The sequence below is a fragment of the Gavialis gangeticus genome, unplaced genomic scaffold (assembly GCF_001723915.1).
Source record: "Gavialis gangeticus isolate Ggan-Ray unplaced genomic scaffold, GavGan_comp1, whole genome shotgun sequence".
NCBI lineage: Eukaryota > Metazoa > Chordata > Crocodylia > Gavialidae > Gavialis > Gavialis gangeticus.
Genome location: NW_017729022.1, coordinates 156,820,753 through 156,842,484, shown reverse-complemented (window position 1 = coordinate 156,842,484; position 21,732 = coordinate 156,820,753). Strand labels below are relative to the sequence as shown.

Sequence of the window (21,732 nt, the reverse complement as noted above, 5' to 3'; positions counted from 1 at the left end):
GGGGCTCTGGCATGAGTGCCCAGAGGCCCCATCACTGTCCTCCAAATCCGCCGAATCCAAATCGAGTTCTTCCCTATTCGCATAGGCCTACTCACTACAGCTTAGTCGTTCTTAGTCGTGTAGCACCCTGCAGCACCCTTAAAAGGGTCTCATGGCATCCTCACTGTTCCACAGGCTTGGGCATTCACCTGGGGATGGGGAGTCCTGGGTTATGGTCTTGCTGCCATCCTTACTTATGTATTCAACAATCTCTGGTTAAGAAACACAAATAAGTTTAGAAACAGGGTGTGGAACCTGGACCACCTTCCTCCCCCCACCCTCATTCTGCTTAAGTTCTGTTATAGGCATCTAAGCCCTTTCTTAGTTCTGGCTACTGGAAATGACTGAAGAAACCAGAACTTTAGGCAAAGTAATTTGTGGAATGAAAACCATAACTATGAAAATCAAGAGCATAGCTGATTTTTATTTCAGATGGCTTTACATCTTCTTGCTGTTTGACAGTTCCCTTCTCTCATTGACTAACTAGCAGAATAACCTTTTCTCCTTTATAAGCTACTAGTATCCCACTTAAGAGCTCTAACTTTTCAGGTTCGTACTCTACAAGTACTGGTTATATGCTTATACTAATACTTTTAGTTTGAATGAGCAGAACTGGAGATTTCAGTTTCTAGGTGCCAGACACTTTATTTCTAAAGCTGTAACAAAAATGTGTACAAAGCATCAAAATATCCTTCTATTGTAGAGTACTAGTAAACATTTTGCAACAATTTTCAGGCAAGAATATCACATTCAAATATATTAGTAATTCTGAGCCACTGTATTCAGAATTTTTGTTTCCTGTGGGTGTTGTTTAATGCATAAATATGTGAAGCCATACCTAAATGTGTTATAAAGTTTAACAGCATAGTTATATATTAAAGCCTTTCAGAGTTATAGATAAGCAATACTACACACACAAGGAACATAGTGTACACATTTTGGAATCTAACTTCATTCCTCTGAATCCCATACTGACATTGGAAAATACAGTGCTTTTTGCCAAGCACAACTTCCAGCCGTTTGGAATACTCCTTTTCTATATCACCCAGACTGCTTGACAGGGTTTTCTTTTAACTTATGTTTAAATTACATCAATTCACAGTGGATCCCTCAATAAGGATCATCAGAGAATTTAAAACTAAAAAATACCCACCTTATTTAGGACGTCTGCACCAGTCCCTGAAAGGGGATAATTGTTCTCCTGGGGAGTGTACACATATACAGTACAAACTTTCTGACATTTACACCAACTTAACTTTTTTAAGTCAACTTAACTGTCAGAGCATATATACGTATGTGGAACAGAGTCCAATTTAAATGTGGCGCAGGATAATACACAAGTTGTATTATCTTGAGTCGCATTAGTTAAGTTGACTTAGCTCACAAGGTGGCTGCCACCATGTCGAGGAGCTATACATGTGTACACTCCAACATGGCATAAATTAAGTCAATTTAACCGTTAAGTTGACTTAGTTAAGTCACCTTGTTTTAAGTCAGCGTAGTGCGTTTATATGCACTCCTGTTTTCTAGTGCTTTCTCCAGATTACTTTGAAATGTCTCAAAAGATAGGCTCTTGTCATTTCTCTTGGGGAAACTATTTCACATTGATGTAAGAAATGTGCTTAATAAAATTTTAAAAAATCAAGGCTCATAGACATATAGCCTCATGGTGGTGGTGCTTAGCAAAATTTGCACTCTCTCACCCATTGAGCTAACAGTCAGTACATTGAACATACAGTCAATGACTGAATTTTACTCTCATTTTTACAAAGTACAGTGTTAGTTTGATTGTAAACCTTATTATCAGAGAAACACTAGCTGCAGTAAAATAAGCATCTGCTACAATATAAAGCCAGCTACTTATCTTAATTACCCCGCTGTATATACGAAGTAATTTAACACATGTTCCTGTGGATTTAAGTGCCTTTAAATGAGATCAGAATCAGATCCTGAGTCTCTGCTTGCCTCTCTACTTATATATTTCCTCTTTCATAGGACCAAATTATTCCCTCAACCACATAGCTTGAAGGAGTCAAAGTAGTTTTGCACTACAATGTTTCCATGTTTTCTGGATATTACTTATGAGAACTAGGTCAAAAGACCTTCAGATTTTGAAATATTTTACCAACTTCTGCTATACACTGCTCAGACAAATGTGCTAAGAAGCAGTGACTCCCAGTGAGTTGTAGACCCTTTTGTGTCTCTATAGCAAGACCTTGTTTTTTTTTTTTTTTTTTTGGTGTGTGGTTGTTTAGAAATGCAAAATGAGGGCAAAGCCAAATGAAAGGTTGAGAGCTTTCCAAACCCACTGTTGTTCTATTCTGTTCCTCAGATCTCAATACCACTACTGCCCCTGCTGCTCCATGCTGTGGGCCCAAAGCAGGTAGGCATTCTTCAGGTTTGAATGGTGTCTGATGTTTTCCAAAGTTGATGATATTATTCCTTAAATCATTCAGCAGGAAGGGCACATGAAGGGAGTGTCCACCACCTTCTTCTACCAAGAATAAGCTTCGTTTGTACTATTAGTACTATTCTGTGGTGAAGATGCAGTCATTAGTTTAAGAATTCAGCAGAGAGACTCCTGCCATATCTAGCAGATCGGAACTTGAGCTCGTGATAACATTGCACAAAGCTATGATAAATGAAAGTAATTGGCAAGGCTAATAAAACAATTCCACTAACCACACAAATTCCACCAAGAATCCTTCCTGGTACGGTGATAGGGCACATGTCGCCATAACCAACTGTGGTCATAGAAATTATTACCCACCAGCAGGCAGCAGGAATGCTGGCATAGTCTTTATTCTTTGTTCCCAAGTCCAGTCCATTTTCAAGGAGCTGGGAAAGTGCACTAAAAATTGCCATAGCAACACAGATAAATACAAGTAGCATAACCATCTCTCTGTAACAACGCTTCAGAGTCAGACCAAGCGTTTGAAGACCAATGAAGTGTCGGGCAAGTTTAATCACCCAAAAAATCCTCATCATTCTAAGGACCCTCAAAGTGACTCCTGCCCTCTGGAGCTGAGAATTTTCCCCTGTAAAAACTGTCATTAGCACAGAGATATAGTAAGGAGTGATTGCCAGCAAATCAATGACGTTCAAGGGTCTTTTGACAAACTCACACTTGTTTTTGGAGATGATGAACCTCACAATACATTCTGCAGTGAACCAGCCTATGCAGATAGCTTCAATTATCCTGTCAAAAGAAACAAAGTGGAACATTTTATTTTCGTTAATAACATTTTAGTGGATGTTTGTTTTGTTTACAGACATTACTAAACTGATATTACTTCAAACCTGTAAAAGAGGATGCACCAGAGAGCCATGCTATCTTATTCTGAGTCTTTTTGTGTACATATAATAAAATAGACAAATTGATCTGCTGAGCACAGCTACTAACTGATTACTGATGGGGATTTGATTACATTTTTATTTTATTTACTGAATGCTTTGTTAGAATTATACATTTCTACTGTTAATGACAATATATCTGAGTATACTTGCAAGATCTGGAACACTACAGAAACATCTATCTACCATCTAGGGCAGGGGTGTGCAACCTTTTTGAATGTGGGGTCAGATCATGAACTCTTTATCACCCAGTGGGCCTGCGAGCCATATTCAAAGACCTCACAGGAAGCAGTATCACATCACCCCCCTGAAACGAAAGTACAGTGTTTACTTTTGTTTCCTGTTGCAGCACCTCGGGCCTCATAAAACAGCTTGGAGGGCCACATGGCGGCCTGCGGGCCACATGTTGGACAAGCCGGATTTAGGGCAACATCTAAAATAATTAAAAGACTTACCAAATTCTAAAAGGGAGCTCTCCAGCACTCAGTGTAAAACTAATCTTACTTCATCTATCCCCAACACCTCTGCACAAGCTTTCTCTAGCCAGGAAGGAGAGCTTGGAGGTGGTAGACCAAAATATTGTCAGAACCATAAGCGGATCACAGGCTGAAACTCAAGTGGAGAAGATTCTGCATTTGTTTTGCTAAAGAATCAATTGTACTAGAAGCATCGCATAGGAGTTATTTCTTAGAGTTGCTAGCTGAGGACAAGAGATTGTGTTGATGTTGTCTAAACCACAGAGACAATAACCTAACAGCTCCATTAGCCCCAGTGGGTAGACTTTAAGTGCAGGTCCTATATCCAGAGATAAATTGGACTCCAAAAATGAAGGAGGCAATGGACACAGGAATCATCTGTAACACTTTACCCCCCTCCCACCATCCTAAACTAATTGCTGTCATTAACAAGTAGCTAGAAATAGAATTAGAGAGAGCTGTTATAGCTGTATACATAGCTAGGGTAAGTAATGTAAATAGAGTGGGGCAATTGGGTACTGATGGGAGTGGGGGATGAGAAACCCAGCTTTTGCTTCAGCCATGCTATTGTAATAGTTGCTGCTGCCTCTGGGTGCAGCAGCCACTGTGGGCACTCTGCTGCATTCTAAAACTGCTGGCCAGGGAACTTTTGTAAGGCAGGTTGCCTTCTCAGAGAGAGGGCCTATGAAATGTATCATATTGATGCAATATTCATTACAACCTACTTAGTCACTTATTTTTTTGTAGACTCTTGAAAATGTTTTTCTTTTCGCAAAGAGTTCACTGTTTGCTTTAGTGGTGGCACTGAATACAATCAGCATAAGTTATAAGGTTGTTGTCCCCTTGACTATCTACAGAATCTCCATGTTTAAAAACTCATGTTTGGCTATAACCTTTATGTTCTTTCAAAACGGTGCACACAGAAATGTAGGCTTTATGCAGCCAGAACGATGATACTGAGTTTGGACTGCAGATTGTGTATTTTCCCTTTTGGATGCTGGCAACAAAGATCTGTTATCCAGCCTGTGGTGCTGCCTATGGATCTCGGAGCACCCTGCATGCAGCACATGGTACATGGAGCTGGTCTGACATGTGCTGTACATAGCACACGGGACTGGTCTGGGGCATATTGTGCAAGCAGGCCTGGACTGGGCCAGCCCTGTGTGCCAGATCTGGGCCAATCCAGATCAGACCCCCAGCTCAGATCCCCAGAATTATGACATGATTGAAATAACAGAGACTTGGTGAGATACCCATGCATGACAGGTTATAGCTCACATGACTGAAGCACTGTTCAGGAATGACAAGCAGGGGAAAAAGGAGCAGAAGTTGCTTTTTAGGTTTTAAAAAAAAAAGAAAAAAGCTGTATGATTGCTCAGAGCTCCAGTATGAAACTGTAAACAGGCCTATTGAAAGTTTCTGGGTTAGGGTCAGAGGGGAGAGTCTGCTATAGACCACCACACCAGGAGGAAGAGGTGAATCAAGCTTTCTTCAAACAGCTAGTGGAAGTTTCATGATCACTGGCCCTGGTTCTCATGGGAGACTTCAATCACCCGACATCTGTTGGGAGTGTTGGGCAGGGGATGGGCAGGATCCCCTGGAAGGCCAGTCTGAGGGGAAAATGAGTCCAGGAGCACTGTCTGTACTTTACAGAAATGTTACTGAGGGTGCAGGGACGAACCATCCTGATGCACAGGAAGACCAGCACGTATGGCAAAAGATCAGCTTAGCTTAGCAGGGAACTTTTCAGTGAGCTAAAACACAAAAAGGAAGCTTACAAGAAGTGGAAACTTGGACAAATGACTAGAGAGGAGTATACAAGCATTGCTCAGGCATGCAAGGATGAAATTGGGAAAGCCAAAGCGCAATTGGAGTTGCAGCTAGCAAGGGATATGAAGGATAACAAGAAAGGTTTCTACAAGTATGTCACCAACAAGAGGAAGATCAGAGAAAGAGTGGGTCCCTTACTGAATGGGGGAAGCAATCTAGTGACAGACGAAGTGGAAAAGGCAGAAGTGCTCAATGCCTTTTTCACTTTGATCTTCACAGGCAAGGTCAGCTCCCAGACTACTGCACCTGGCAGCATAGTTTGGGGAGGAGGTCAGCAGCCAGCAGTGGCAAAAGAACAGGTTAGGGACTATTTAGGAAGGCTGGATGTATACAAGTCCATGGGGCAGGATAGGATATACCCGGGGCTGTTGAGAGAATTGGCTGATGTGATTGCAGAGTCACTGGCCATCACCTTGGAAAACTTGTGACTATTTTAAGAAGTCCTGGATGACTGGAAAAGGGCATATATAGGGCATTTTAACACATGCTCCCAACGCAGCACCAGGCACTTCTAGTGCTAATTAAAAGCGCCCAGTGTTGCATCAGGTACAAGTGTATAAGTAGCTCAGTGCGCATCAGTGCTGAGAAAATGGCAGTGGTGCGCTTTGAACTAAAATGCATCAAACATGTTTTAGTTCAAAGCACACCACCTGACATTTTCTCAGCGCTAATGCATGCTGCACCATTTACACACCTGCACCCAATGCAGTGCCAGGTGCATCACTTACATGCTCTGACATGCTGGATTTCCAGTGCGTTGGAATAGACTCCCCGCATGTGTGTAAGTGCCCATCTTTAAGAAAGGAAATAAGGAAGATCCATGGAACTACAGACCGGTCAGCCTCACTTCACTCCCTGGAAAAATCATGGAGCAGGTTCTAAACCAATCCATTTCTAAGCACCTGAAGGAGAAGAAGGTGATTAGGAACAGTCAGCATGGATTCACCAAGGCAAAGTCATGCCTGACCAACCTGATTGCCTGCTATGATGAAATGACTGGCTCTGTGGATGCAGGGAGAGTGGTGGACATGATATTGGATAGATATCTGGCTGGGGTATTATGATCCCAGCATTCATTCCTGCCCAGGGCAGGGCATCGGACTGATCTGTTCAGGTCCCTTCCGACCCTAAAAATTATACACCTTGACTTACCAAGGATTTTGATATGGTCTCCCACAACCTTCTTCCAGGCAAGCTAAGGAAGTACAGATTGGATGAAGGGACTATAAGGTGGATAGAAAACTGAGTGCAGCATCAGGCTCAGAGGGTAGTAATCAATGGCTCCGTGTCTAGCTGACAGCTGGTGTCAAGTGGAGTGCCCCAGAGGTTGGTCCTAAGGGCAGTTTTGTTCAATATCTTCATCAGTGACTTAGAAAGTGGGATGGAGTGCACCTCAGCAAGTTTGCAGATGACACCAAGATGTGGGGAGTAGTGGATATGCTGGAAGATTGGGCTAGGATTTAGAGAGAACTTGACAAATTGGAGGACTGGACCAAAAGAAGGCTCATGAGGTTCAGCAAGGACAATTGCATATTCCTGCACTTAGGACAGAACAATCAATGCACTGGTACAGGCTGGAGACCAACTGGCTAAGCAGCTGCTCTGCAGAAAAGGACCTGGGGGTTATAGTGGACAATAAGCTGAATATGAGCCAAGTGTGCCCTTATTGTGAAGAAGGCTAACAACATCTGCATTAGTAGGAATGTTGCCAGCAGATCAAGGGAAGTGATTGTTCTCCTTTATTCAGCACTAGTGAGACCACATCTGGAGTACTGTGTTCAGTTTTGCCTCCCCCGCTAGAAAAAGGATGTAGACAAATTGGGGAGAGTTCAGCAGAGGGCAATAGAAATGGGGGCTGAGGGACATGACTTATAAGGAATGTCTGAGGGAACTGGGCTTATATAGTCTGGAGAAGAGAAGACTGAGGGAACATTTAATAGCAACTTTCAACTACCTGAAGGGGGCTCAAAAAGTGATGGAGTTAGACTGGTCTCAGTGGTGGCAGATGACAGAACAAGGAACAATGATCTCAAGTTGCAGCAATGGAAGTTTAGGTCAGACATTAGGAAAACACTTTCTCACTAGGAGAGTAGTAAAACACTGGAACAGGTTACCCAGAGGTTGTGGAATCTCCATCCTTGGAGGTTTTTAAGACCCAGCTAGAGAAAGGCTTGGATGGTATGATCTGGTTGGGGATGGTCCTGCTTTGAGCAGGGGGTTAGACTAGATGACCTCTTGAGGTCCCTTCCAACCCTCATTTTCTATGATTCAGACTAGCACCATGCACTGGATCAAGCACACAGATACGGCACCATATGCAGCACAAGCCCCAGACCAGCCTTTCACACTGCATGCAGCATGTGGCACCAGGACTGGGGCTGGCGTGTATTGCATGTGATGCAATGAGCTGGAGCCAGTACATATGTTAGGGCCAGCTTGGATTGTGTGCTACATGTGGTGTCTATACTGGACCAGCCCTGTGTACTGACTGCAGTTCACAGGACTGATCTGTGGGCCCAATCCAGACCATGGCCCAATCCAGACTGTGCCCCTAATCCCATGCCCCTAATCTGGCCCAAGGAGCTGTTATACCCCTGGTGAAGGGCAGAGTCAGTGCCAGAATTTACAACTTAGTTGCATAGCTCCCTACACAATATATGGAGAGTTAGGCATGTTAGATACAAGACAGTGCATGGGGAGAGTTAGACACCTCTGAATGACATCCACAAAAGCTGAGCTATAGGACAGGAGTGTGCCTTCATTCCTAAAAGCACCTCTTCATTCCCAGCGCAAAATAGTGTCCTAGAGGTTAGGGTATTCTCCAAAAAGGTGGATACAAATACTCTTAGGCAGCAAAGGGAATTTAAGGCAGATCGCCCGCATCTTAGACGGATCCTATTAATCACTCAAGTATCAGATGAAAAGAATCTGCTAGCTCTGGGCATGTTTTCTTCAGGGCCCACTCTGTTATGTGTGCTCTAAGAATGTCTACTCAATTGAGTCCTACAGGTGAGACAGGCAAAGGAACACCTAGTTTGTAGTTAATTTCATGGCCAAGAAAGGGTAAGAGAGATGCTATATACCCAATAGCTAAAGACAAGGAGGCCCTCCAAGACCATGAAAGCTGGAAGACCTAAAGACCTCACTTGGACCACAAGCAGCTGCAACAGCTTTTCAGTTGGACAATAAACTTAAATTGATAATGTACTTCAAAGAACTGGAAAGCCACTTTATCATAGAATAGTACCAATGAAAATTACAAAATAATTGCTGCCTTGATTGAAGTGTTTGCAGCCGTGGGATTAGATCATCAAACAAAGCAAATTTGGGATATAATAATTTAATTGTCTTGTAGCTTTGAGACTCTTCAATGCTATTGCTGTGATCACTCTCTCTGACCTGTCTTTCTCCCCTCATTCATCCATGTACCTCCTGGCTACTGAGAAGAAGAACAAGAAAAGCAGTTTCTCTTCCTGCTCCTCCTCCCATATCCATTTCCTACTGTCAGGAAGAAAGGGGTACTTCTCTCTGGCCAGTCTCTTTTCCCTTCTGAGATAAGATTTCTGCAGCTCTGGTGCATATGTGTTGCTGATGAGATGGCTAGTGCTCCTGTTTGCATCTTCAGGTTGAGTATCTCCACCTTAAGTAATTTGTTGTTACTTGTAGGCTCATTAATGGATAAATTGCATCTATTAAAAACGAAATTTAGCTAACCCATTAATGCAGTCTACTTATCTTTCATATTTAATATGAAACTGAAGCCATCTAACATTCATTTATTTGGAAGACAGGAATCAGAACATGTTCTATAATCAGGATTCATAAATTTCTCAAAATATTTGCTTATGCAAAACATCATTTCTTTTTAAATGGCAGGCATATAAGATGGAAAAGGATAAATGATACACATACAATTTAAAACTGCTTATTGTGCTAGATGACAGACTGTTTTGCTGTTGTCCATCTGCCAACTAATATGTAATTTAAAAAGTTTAAATATATGTTTACAAGATACACTTTATGTTTATTGGGTAAAATATAGTATCTACTGCCATATGATTTGATCATGGTTTTGTCCTCCTTCATGTCAGTTTTAAACCAGCTTAATATTAAAAGCACATTAAAAACAGATTTAAGGAAAAAAACATAAACAGCTAATAATGCTCTCTATTAAATTCACAGAAATTGAGACATTTTTAAAAAATGCTGAATCCTTTTCTTTTTTATTCAGTGACTAGCTATTCCAGCACATATGACATGGAATGTTTCCTATAGTGTTAATGCTCCCTTCATGAATCTGAACACAATGAGAGTTTATTTCTCATCTAAAACTTGAAATCTCTAGATACCCATAAGTTTTAAAAATAGACTCTTGGCATTTCATCCATGTAGTTTTTTGTCAATAAACTGAAAATCTAAGTTCTCTATTGCCTTGTTTCTACTTTAAACCAATCATTTTCTGTTCTGTCTGATAATACCCCAGCAGAATAACCAATTTTACATATATACTGGTTCAACTGCTGTCAGAATCTTTTTTAAATCACTAAGGCTACTGACAGACGTGGAAAAAATCCAAACAAAAATGGAGCTTTACTGGAAGAGGAACTGTGTTAGTTTGCCCCAGTTCACCCAACATCTGTGTAGAGCAGGCACTTTCACGGTGCTTTTTAGCACTTTTATCTAATAGCTGATTGAATCAACTACTGTGTTAGTCTGACCCAGTAAATCAGCCATCAGATAACTGAATCAACTATTAGATAAAAGTGCCAAAAAGCCATGCGAAAGTGCCTGATCTATACAGATGCTGGGCGAGCTGGGTCAAACTAATGCGGCTCCTCTTCTGGGCATGTGCTGTTGTCAGAGCACGCTACGCTGAAAGCAAAGTGCCATTTTTTTCCCCACCATGTCTGTCAGTGACCCAACAAGACTAGCTTGTCATACAATCATTCTCAGTTGTTACAAAACATCTTTCAATTGTGAATTATTAATTTTTTCCAGAGTAACAATTTACTTTCTTATTAGTATTCACCAACAAATTAGTTGAAATCTTGAGGGCAAAAAAAGAAAAGAAATCAGCGGTGTGGCTTTTTGCCATGAATAAAACATATATAGGCAACAGGATACATGAAGAAAACAGATGACAAGACAGTATGTGATTAAAGGCTGTCAACATCAATTTGTGCCAGTTGTTGCTAACGCCTATTTCCACATAAAAGCAGCATTGAACTAGAAAAAAAAATGTTCAACTCTTGGTCCCAGTGCTTGAGTCCTTTCTCTAGCAATTCTCAGTGACGTGAAGACATGATAACTTATTTTTGAGGTAAATGGGAGTTTTGCCCGGTTAAGTACTGTAGAATAAGAAACATAAAAAGGGTTGGGAGTTTTCGATGCATTATTTTCTTAAAACTTCTAAGTGGAATCCAAGCATTCTTCTTTAATTTTTGCCAGTGATAGCGTGCCTAGCTGGACTACGCTCTGGTATATAACCACAGCATCAATAGTGAAATGCACTGCCCCAAGTGAAGGTAAAAAAACCCTTTTGGACTTGCTGTGCAATGCAACTGCTGTGCCCAAATATGGCTAAGCAACTGCCTTCTAAACATTGCAACTGGGAAGAAGAAAACTGTAGTCCTGTCTCTTCTTCATCCTTCTCTATTGATTTTGCACTTAGTACCCAGACCTGAGAGCCTTGTCTTCCAGATTCCCTTCAGTCCAGCATCTACATGAGTAAGAGAACGTGAGCTCCTTGCAACCTTTTCCTCTTTTTCCACCCACACATGAGTCTGGGTACATGTCTCTCTGTCCTTATGTGAAAATGTTATGGCATAAGACAGGATTACCAGAGGCATTTACATCCCTAATTTCAAATTATATCTATAGTTCAATTACCAATCTGCAGTCCTTGTTTTTAAGTGTAAAATTTAATCAGAAAATGATGTTTGGGACCACAACCTGCCAATTGGCTCTTAGCCTGAAAAGGAAGAGTATTATTTTTCCTTTACTTTTAACTAAATGTTGGAAACAAATGTTTTGGGTGGTTTCACATTCTCATATTCTGTGAAGTTAGGAAAATAAACGCTAGTGGGTTCAGATGTATTTACTGTACTTTTTCAAGATACACATATAGCTTAAATTTTTAAATAGAGGCTTTGCAGAAATCTATAATATGAACAAAGGCCCTCTGGTAATTGATGATAAATGTTGTTTAGAAAGCAGCTACTTTTATTTTACTTTGCTTAGGCAAAATAGCAATTATATATGCTTTGTAGCTGAAGGTTTCATTCAACACAGATTTAATCATGATTTCTGCATGTGGAAAAGGGGGAACAGTCTTTTTTCTGATATTTATTAGCAACACTGGGTATGCACAAACAGCCACATTCACACAACTGTTTGTTGTGTCTCCATTGCATCAAATGACTTCTAATGACCTTATGGTAAGGCTTAAGAATGCACATAGAAAGATCATGTACAAGATCAGTTTATACTTGGGTCAACCAATCGGAAACTTGCTGGTGTCTACATATCCATCTGTTGTGTGACTCAGAAGGGAGCAAAGAAGTCTCTGAACTGCCAAAAAAGCAACATAAGGGGAAAGTAGCATCCCTGCTGTTATCCTCCAACAGCTGAGGGAAATCTTAATTCAGTTTTACAGCTCTGAGGACAGGGACATGCCAGGACATCAACTCAGCAAAGATTCAAAAATATTTCTGTGCAAAATGATGTTGTTACCAAAAACATCAGTTCTAAATTTCTACCCCCGCACATCTAGAAACAGCACTATGCAGGACAGCCCCTCTACAAACCAGGAGCCCATTTTCTGCAATCTCGAATCAGCAGAGTTTGGAAGTCTTACTTCCCCATCCCACTCCCAAAGATGGGAGCATGGCATGACTCCCTCTGAGATATCGCCAGGGCTAGGGACAGAAATTACACGTAGACGAGATTACACGTACATGAGATTCGGGTTTTCCATTCACCATGGAAAAACATGGTAAAATGTGGATTTTCTCATTTTAAGGAGAATACCCCAGACTTTCTCATTTTACAGGAAAACCCATGGATTTTTTTCCTTTAAAAGAGAAAAACACAGGAGACAATGGGTTTCCCCTTGCAGGCTGGCAGAGTTTCAACCTGGAAGGGGCTGGGGGAAGCAGGAGGAGGATGTTCAGCAGGGGGTGCCATGTACATATATGCATGTACACGTGCACATGGCTCCCTGGCAGTCTGCAGCTCCCTGGAGGTAAGTTGTTTTTTTTTTTTTGGGGGGGGGGGGGGGGAGCTGGAATTGAAGCCCCCATAGTGAGGGAGAGAGTTGGATGGGGCTGCTGCCCAGCCAATGCAGCGTGTGGGACTTGGGGCCTGGGCCCAGAATGCACAACCGCAGGGCCTGGGCAGGGAGCAGGATAGAGCCTCAGGCGGCTCATCCGTGGAGCGGGCTCCCCACCACTGCACACACTCCCCCAGATTTGTGCGGGGGAGGATGCTGGCTGCCCTCTGTGGGCTCAGGCTCTCCACCCTGCTGCCCTCCCTCCTGGACCTCTGCAGCCCAGTGGGCGAGACCCAGTGCAGCAGGGCAGGGCACAGTGGGGTGGGGAAGCTTGTTGCTGCCACTAGGAGCTCCACCCCACCATGGCACAGTGCCCCATGTCCGCCCAGCAGCTGCAGGAGTGGCGACACAGAAGTGTGCTCCTCGCTACTGCCATACAGGGAGGGGGCACCTTGCCACAGCAGAGGCTGTGGAGGCCCTGGGAACAGGGCAGCAGAGCAGGGAGCCCCAAGCCCACAGCAGGCAGCGTGTAACTTCCCCCAACCTGACAGGCTCTGCTCTAGCCATGCCGCCCATTGGGGAGGGGGGAGCCAGGCTCTGCACTCTACTCCACTGCATCAGGGGCTCAGGAGCTACTGCAGGGGACGGGGCCGCGGATGCGGGTCCATGGCCCCATAGCCCTGGCAGCTGGGGGCTCCCCTCCAGCAGGGCTGGACAGGGTGGGGGGACTGTAGGGGGGGAATGAAAGTCACCAGCAGGGCCCAGGGGGCTGTGGCTCAGAAGTGAGGGGCACTGGCCTGGGGTGCTGTGGCTTGGGAGTGAGGGGCAATGGCAAAGGCAGGGCACCAACATGTCAGGGCTGCTCAGCACAACAAAGCAGTGGCAGAGGACAGCCATAGCAACTGAATCCGCATCCTAGTGAGTGAAGGGTGCAGGGAGAGCTCTGATTTTTCCATGATAAAAAACCCCAAATCAAACACCAGAATTTATAGGTATTTAGAATTTATTTTATTATAGTGATTGAGATACTGGTAGGCTTCCAAATTGCTTAAAAATTCTAAATATATCAACAAAATGTGTTCAACTGATACCTATATATTTATAAAATGGTGTTTCATTTTAATCATGGATTTGATGTTTTTTAATGAGAATTTGCAATTTTTAAACACAAGAAACCAGGACCCCTGGTGATCAGAAACCAATTCAAATCTGTAACACAACAGAAGTTCAGTGCACAACTGGCCAAAACAGGCTTCAGATAAACCTGGATGGATGTAGTTTCAGACTTAACAGATTTAGGTTAAATTGGTTTGTTGAACTTTTGTCCCAGATCCCCTCCAGAGTCTAGTCAACTCACAGTCCCCCAGCATCTCAAGATGCTTTGCAACTCCCTGGCAAACCCTCCCCACCCCTGGTAGGTGGGTGGGCTAGCCTTGGCCCAAGCTGTCTGCTCCAGCCAAGCAGGGAGTGTGTTCTTACACTTCTGGCCCAGGTCACTGAGGGGATGTGGCCTGGGCCACTGCAGGCATGTGGCTGCATTTCCAGGATCAGAAGCGAATGTCAATCTATGCAACTTAAACTAACCTGCAAAGATTGAATAGAATCAGCCTCAGGTGTTTTGACTATCTGAAATTAGTTGTGAAATAGGATATCCTGACAGGATACATCAGTGGTTCAGGGCAATTGGTAAAATATGGAAACTTTGACTTATAGGTTACTTGTTCTATGATTATACTTTGGAATAGAACCGTGTGAAAGATGATAAGGTCTCAAGTCCATTTTTTAACCGGCAGGTGCTCACATCCAAATAAACACACTTGGGAGTTAACTGGCACTAACTCGCACTCTAGCTAGTATTTTAAATTAAAAATAGCCTAATTGCAAATCATAAAGATTTGTAGTTTCCAATGACAACTCATGCAACTGAGTGCTTATCTTTATATATGTTATACTAGAATTATTTTACACAAGCCAGATATAATCTTCATAGCTTATTCTATTAATGTGGCACTGGTGGTATTTTTTTCCAATAGTGATTCTAAACTGGTTGTACTTTTAGAAAATAAAAACATCCAAATATATAAAAAATATGAGGAGTATGTAGCTCAGTAACTAACAGGAATATATACAAGGTCCTTCCACCAATATCATAAAAAAATGGGTATTCAAGTCAATTCCAGTACTGGTATGTGAATATTTATGCAAAAAATTGTTACCAGAGAAAGTAGTCTCAATTATTTTGTTTGTGTTTTATTAAGGAAAAAGAATCTAGACACACAAAAGCACATACATCCTCTGCTAATCGGGACATCCAGACAATTAAGAAGTGTGATCCAAACACTGAAGCCCGTAGGAGTCCTTCCAATGACTTCAGTTCAGTTTTTGATCAGACCTTAGGAAAGCTACATGAGGTGATATATTTAACAAAACAGAGTATAGTCCTACAGTGCTTACTCAGGTTAATATGGGAAATTTGACTAAGAAAGAACTTCAGGCTGGTCCTTGCAAAGTTCTGTCTGATTTGGGGAAATTACAGAAGCTTATCAAAAGGTAAGATTTTAATTTCTTCTCATTTCTCTTTTTTAAAAATATTTAAATATATGGACTGTATAGTAATTTTTAATGAAAATGTTCATTAATTCTAGTTAGAAAGAGATGTAATAATATGGCCCAAGGAGTTAACACCCCAAAAACCGAGTGCCAAATGTTAAAAAGTTCTTCTACCTCAACACCCAAATAAAATAAAAAGTTCACAGTACCCTTTCACTCCTTAAGTTAAGGTCAAAAGACTTGAACACATCCATTATACTGAGTTATTTTGAGAAACCTGCCACAATGTCTCAATAGATGCTGTGCACTTCTGGAAATCTGACTTCAGAAATAAGTAATGTTAAGTTGAGAAGACAGTAAACCCAGCTGGGAAATAAGCATGCTAGGACCAATCCTGGAAACACGTGTGCACATAAATAATTGACACACTCATGAATGTTCCTAGGATTGGACTTTATGGGGCAGCTGTAAAGCCCCATAAAGACTTTACAGTCTTTAAACCCTCTTTCCCCCTTAAACCTGCCAGCCTGGAGTGGGGTGCAGCCACAGACCTCGCTCAGACAGTGTGGGAAACAAAACCCTAGCAGCAGCTGCCCCCTCACCCCCCCCCAGGCAGGGAGGGGGTTGGAAGGGGGGGGCAGCCCCCGTTAGGCTTTTGCCCCTTCCCCACTTGAGCGGAGAGTGGGGGTGTGGCCATGCCCTGACCCCAGCCCCAGGCCAACAGTTTGGAGGAGTGGGGGAAGGGGGTTTAAACCCCCTACCATACCCACATGGGACCCCAGCCAAATGTGCCTGGGTGGGGGGGCAAAACCCTGGCAGGCACCCCCCCTCGAGCGAGGAGCACAAGGGCAGAAGCCTGGCAGGGGCTGGCCCCTCTCCCCCATCCAGGCAGACCCTGGCTGGAGTCCCATGTGGACCAGGGAAGGGGTTTAAACCCCTTCTCTCCCTGCCTCAGCATGTGAGTCCCAGGTGGCGTGGCCATGCCCCCTGCTCTCTGCTCCAGCAAGGAAAGACAGAGGAAACCCTGGCAGAGGCTGCCCTCTCTCCTCACTCGAGATGGGGGCAGAAGTGTGGCAGCCCCTCCCACGCAGACTCCACCTGGGGTCCCTTGTGGCCACAGAGGGAGTTTAAACACCCCTCCCCCCCTGCTTCAGCCTGCTGGGGCTCAGCTGTGGCCATGCGTCCCCCACCCGCCCACCTGCTTGAATGAGACAGTGGGAGCAAAAGCCTGACAGAGACAGTTCACTACTGGCAAACTCCAGCTGTGGTTCAGAGCCGAGACTGTGGTCTGGCCATGCCCCCTCCGCTGAAGCAGCAAGCAGGGAAAAGCCAGGCTGGGGCAGCTTTGCCCCCACCAAGCGGACTGCTAAGCTGTGGTCCAGGGCCCAGTTTCCCACTCCCACCCCCTTCTCAGCCAGCTAGAGCAGAAGTAGCGCTCCAGCTAGGGAGCAGAGGGATGGGGCCAACCTTGCTCTGCTAGAGCAGACAACACAGCCCAGCCCAGGGCTGCAAAGCATCCTGGGATGCTGGGGGACTCTGATTTAACTTGAATCAAGAAGGGGTCTAGGACAGAAGTTCCATAAACTGGTTTGACCTAAATCAGTTAAGTCTGATACTACATACAACCGCATTTATCTTAAACTAATTTCAGCTATTTTGAAAGTGGTTTATGTGCACTGAACTTCTGTTCTGTTACAGGTTTAAACTGGTTTCTGATCACTTAAACTGATTTATGTATGATTTCAGTCCCTAGCCTTAGACTTATTTTCTTCCAGGGAAAATGAGTGTGTTTAGGTTCCAGGGTGTTTAGGTTCTTCGTTCTGGCAGTAGGCAAAGGGAATGTAATTACTGTTTTGTGTAAGAACTGCACCACAATGGGACAACCTGAGGGCAGAAAAGAAGAATGTGCTGTATCTGTTTGTGATATTTTCACCATTATGAACTATTATGAACCAAGCAGCACCACTGGCTGCATGTTAGAGATCAATGTGAAACAGACAGCAGGGACTGGTAAACCATGACTCTAATCCCTTTCCCTCAGGCCAGTTCTTTGCAGTTTCCAGGCATATGCATTTGCAAACAGTCCTACAGAAGCTCAATCTGCTATTAGTACTGGGCTTTTCACGTTATTTATACACCCTTTATTTATTTTTCCCTTACTGTCCACATGCCTGATGGGGTTACTTGGGTAAATAAAGTCGCAAGCATATGTTTTTGCACGTATAGGCTATAAGTGACTTTTACTTTGAAGTAGCAAACATGCAATGCTTAGCTGTAAATAAGCACTCAGGTAAGTGAAACAACTTCAAATCACCACCCACAAGACAGAATCACCATGACTTAAGTCAGTAGTGCACAGGTCTCGCAGCATGTATTTTTGCATTGAGTATCTAAGCAACTTTTTATGTTCTACAAGAGGAAGCCAGAAGGCAGGGTAGATCGGCAAATTATAGACTAATTAAATCAGAGAGGTATAGCATAAGCTTGTGTAAGCAAAGGGCTTACTTCATCAGATGTTGTCCCTTAGTCATTCTATAAAGTTGCAAATCTACCCTGCCCTTCTGCCTAACACCAGACTAATGCAGCTAATTACCTCTCTATAATAAAAGTCGCTCAAGGCATCCCTGCTTTGAAGGGGATCCCTAAAATAATTATAGGCATTACAGGGTCATTTGAAAATGAGCTGTTAAAAGCCTGGAAGGAACACTTAAATATACTGAACTTTAACCTGAATCTCTTCTTTCCCTGCCACAATTTTTGTATCGAAACAGGACTCATTACTTCCGAATCTGTCTCCACCTCCTAAACAATCTTGTAGTGAAATATTTAGTCCAGCTGCAGTCGGAAACGGAGATGCAGCTCCCAGTGAAGTTATGAAAACCATTAACATACATCCTAGACGTGTATTTGGCCAGTAATGTAGAATACATCATATTCCTATTAATTCTATTGCAACAGACGATGACAAGATTATGACTTCATTGTGATAAGATTAGAATTTCATCCTAGGGATAAGTAAAATAGGCAGAATAGTGGAGGATGAAAACTTCTGTTGGATCAGAAACATCTTCAGTCGCTACAGGAGGAACAGGGGAATATTGGCAACATATATTTCTCTTTATGGATATGTCAGCCTGGCTCAAATGAGTACTCTTTACTTATGAGAGAAATCCCAACATAGTCAGTAAGCTTGATTCTAGTCGTTGGCTGTTATAAATCAGAGTGAACTCTACTGAAGTCATTAGTGTTACATCAGTTTAATGCTGGCATGAAACCATAAACCAGCAGAACAAGGACTGTCCTCATCAATAAGGCTAGCAGTTTTAGGGCTCTGTCCTCAAGTATAAACTTTGCATTTGTTTTGGAAAGTTTGTTTCACCACCTAAATGCTTTTAAACATGCTTTGGCTACCATCAAAGGCAATGTGTGACCCCAGATTACATATCTGTCACATCTTGTATGTTGGCCTTACGCAACGTACATGAATGGGAATGAACCCATTGCTCTATTAGATCTGCCCATTCTCTTTCATCTGGATTTCTATAGATAAAATCTGATCCTGCGAAGATCCGTAGGAGAAAAGTTACTCGTGCTCTTAAGATTTTTTCAGGATCAAAACGTTACTGTGTACAGTACATATTTCAGAACTGGGACCTGTACATATAGTGAAGGAATACAGGTGGCATTCCACCTTTTCAAACATAAGATCAAAAATGAGGATGACATCTATTTCTTTCAGCTTAAGGCTCTAGTTTGCTTGTCTGCCCCACTTTTAGGGCCTGAATCTTACCACCCTTCATCACTTGAGTAATCTTCCCTCCTGTGAGGAGTCTGACTGGACTTCGGAAGGATTACTGGTGGGAGTTCAGTTTAGTCCTGGGCTTCAAGCATCATCCAGAAGTTGCACAGGGTAATAAAAAGTAGTCATAGTCTGACCTCAGCAACGCTGCTGCAAATGCCTCTGCAATCAGTTGCTCCCTGAAATTCTACCTTCTAGTGGGCGCCTCAAACTTTTCTAGCCTGGAGGCACCCTCCTGAGAGCCAGACTGCCCTCTGACAAGCGGCTCTGTGTTTTTACTCCTTTTTCTGACTAGAGCTAAACACTACTGCAATTCTTCTGGAGCAAAGAGCTCAGAAAGCCCAGAACAGATAAGGCAGAACAGGGGTTCCTACTGGAGAGTATGTACTGGGTTGTTCCTGTGAATTGTGGCTGCCTGCCTAAGGATGCCAACATGGTATATCACCCTTGGGAGGACCTCATGACTGAGAAGGCTGCTCTAGGCTCAAGGGTGGGTGCTAAGCTCCCCTGCCTTCCTGGTAGGGAAGCAGGCACCTCCTGAAAGCTTATACTGCCCTAAACACAGAACAAAGCAGATGCTGGGCAGGAAGGCTCAGGGCAGGGGTGCTGACTCACAGTCACAGAAAATCAGAGAGGCCCGAAGTCATCTAATCTAGCATTTCTCAACCTGTGGGTCATGACCCAAAAGTGGGTTGCAAGATATATGAAAGGGCCACGAACAAACTTTAAAAATGGATTTTCCTTTAAAGGAGAAAACATGGGAAATAGTGGCTTTTCCCTTGCAGGCTGGCAGAGTTCCAGTCTGCAAGGGGCTGCTTGGGGGTCCCCATACCTCACACACACACACCCTGCCCCACACACTGGGACCTGGAGGCTGTAGGTCAGGAGTGAGGGGCACTGGGTCAGGACTGGCCATCAATATTTACAAACTGGTCCTGGTACAAAAAAGGTTGAGAATCACTAATCTAGTCCAGTGGTTTTCAACCTGTGGTCCGCAGACCCCTGTCGGTCCACAGATGATGTTGAAGGGGTCTGCGAAAAATGACCATGATGAATCAAAAGTATGCAAACAGCCACATACAAATCAAACGGGTCTGCAGCTCCATTCAAAATTTAGGGGTCCACAAATGAAAACAGTTCAAAAACCACTGCTCTAACCTAAACCCCTGCCTGAGGCAGGACCATCCCCGTCCTAACCACCCCATACATCCACCATCTAAACTTCACATAGGGCTGCCCTCACCCCTGCCACCACACACACCTCATACTGGCTTCTCTGCCACCCTGGAAAGCAAAAAAACACCCTATGCCCAAAAATGGGCATTTGTGCCCAAAAGCTTGAAAAGAATGATTTTTTTCCCCACTATTCAGCTGGTCTAAAAGATACCACATTTACCCAGTGAACCTTGTCTGATGATAACACAGCCGTAGCACCCAGGGTTAAAACAGGGGAACCAGGGCAGCCAGCCAGCGCCCAGAGATACCACATTTACCCAAAGCCCCTTGTCTGCCCACAACACAGACTTAGTGCCCTGGGTTAAAGCAGGGAAACCAGGGCAGCCAGGTGGCACCCAGAGATGCATTTATGCAAAGTACCTTTTCTGCCCACAACAGAGCCCCAGCACCCAGGGTTAAAACGGGGAGCAAGGCAGCACCCAGGGATACATTTACCCAAATGAACTTGTCTGCCCATAACACAGCCCTAGCCCCTAGGTTAAAAAAGAGGAACCAGGGCAGCCAGGCAGCACCCAGAGATCCATTTACCCCAAGAAACTTGTCTGCACACAACGCAGCCCAGCGATGCATTTACCCAAAGAACCCCGTGTGCCCACAACACAGCCCTAGTGCCTGGGGTAAAGCCGGGGGACCAGGGCAGCCAGCCAGCACCCAGAGACACATTTACCAAAAGTACCTTTTCTGCCCACACCGCAGGCCTAGCACCCAAGGTTAAAACAGGGGAAACAAAGCAGTGCCCAGAAATACATTTACCCAAAGAAACTTGTCTACCCATGACACTGCTCTAGCCCCCTCGGTTAAAGAAGAACCAGGGCAGGCAGGCAGCGCCCAGAGATACATTTACGGAAACAAACTTGTCTGCCCACAACACAGCCCTAGTGCCCAGGGTAAAGAAGGAGAAGGCAGACGGGTGGGCGGGCAGCGCCTGGCCCTGCCCGGGGACATGGGGACGAGCGACGGCACGGCACGGCACGGCACGGCACGGCACAGACTGGACGGCACGGGGGAAAAGAAGTGACTCCTACCCGGAGGGCTCCCTCACTGACTCTGCTGTGTACCTGCTGTGCTCCTCCACGCTGCGGTTCTCGGCCGCCCGCCAGTCGGGCAGCGTGCTGGCGCACAGAACCACCATGGACACGATGACGAAGAGGATGGAGACGGTGGCCAGGATCTGCGCC

General features: G+C 44.0%; 1 protein-coding gene across 1 annotated transcript in view; it reads right to left on the bottom strand.

The window, feature by feature from the left end:
* Window positions 1-443: 443 nt before the first annotated feature.
* KCNG3 (potassium voltage-gated channel modifier subfamily G member 3) overlaps window positions 444-21,732 on the bottom strand; it is a 32,015-nt gene continuing 10,726 nt past the window's right edge. The window contains exon 3 of the mRNA XM_019516381.1: window positions 444-3,238. Coding sequence (XP_019371926.1) covers window positions 2,593-3,238 — 646 coding nt within the window. The 3' untranslated portion in view covers window positions 444-2,592. The remainder of the gene's footprint in view (window positions 3,239-21,732) is intronic.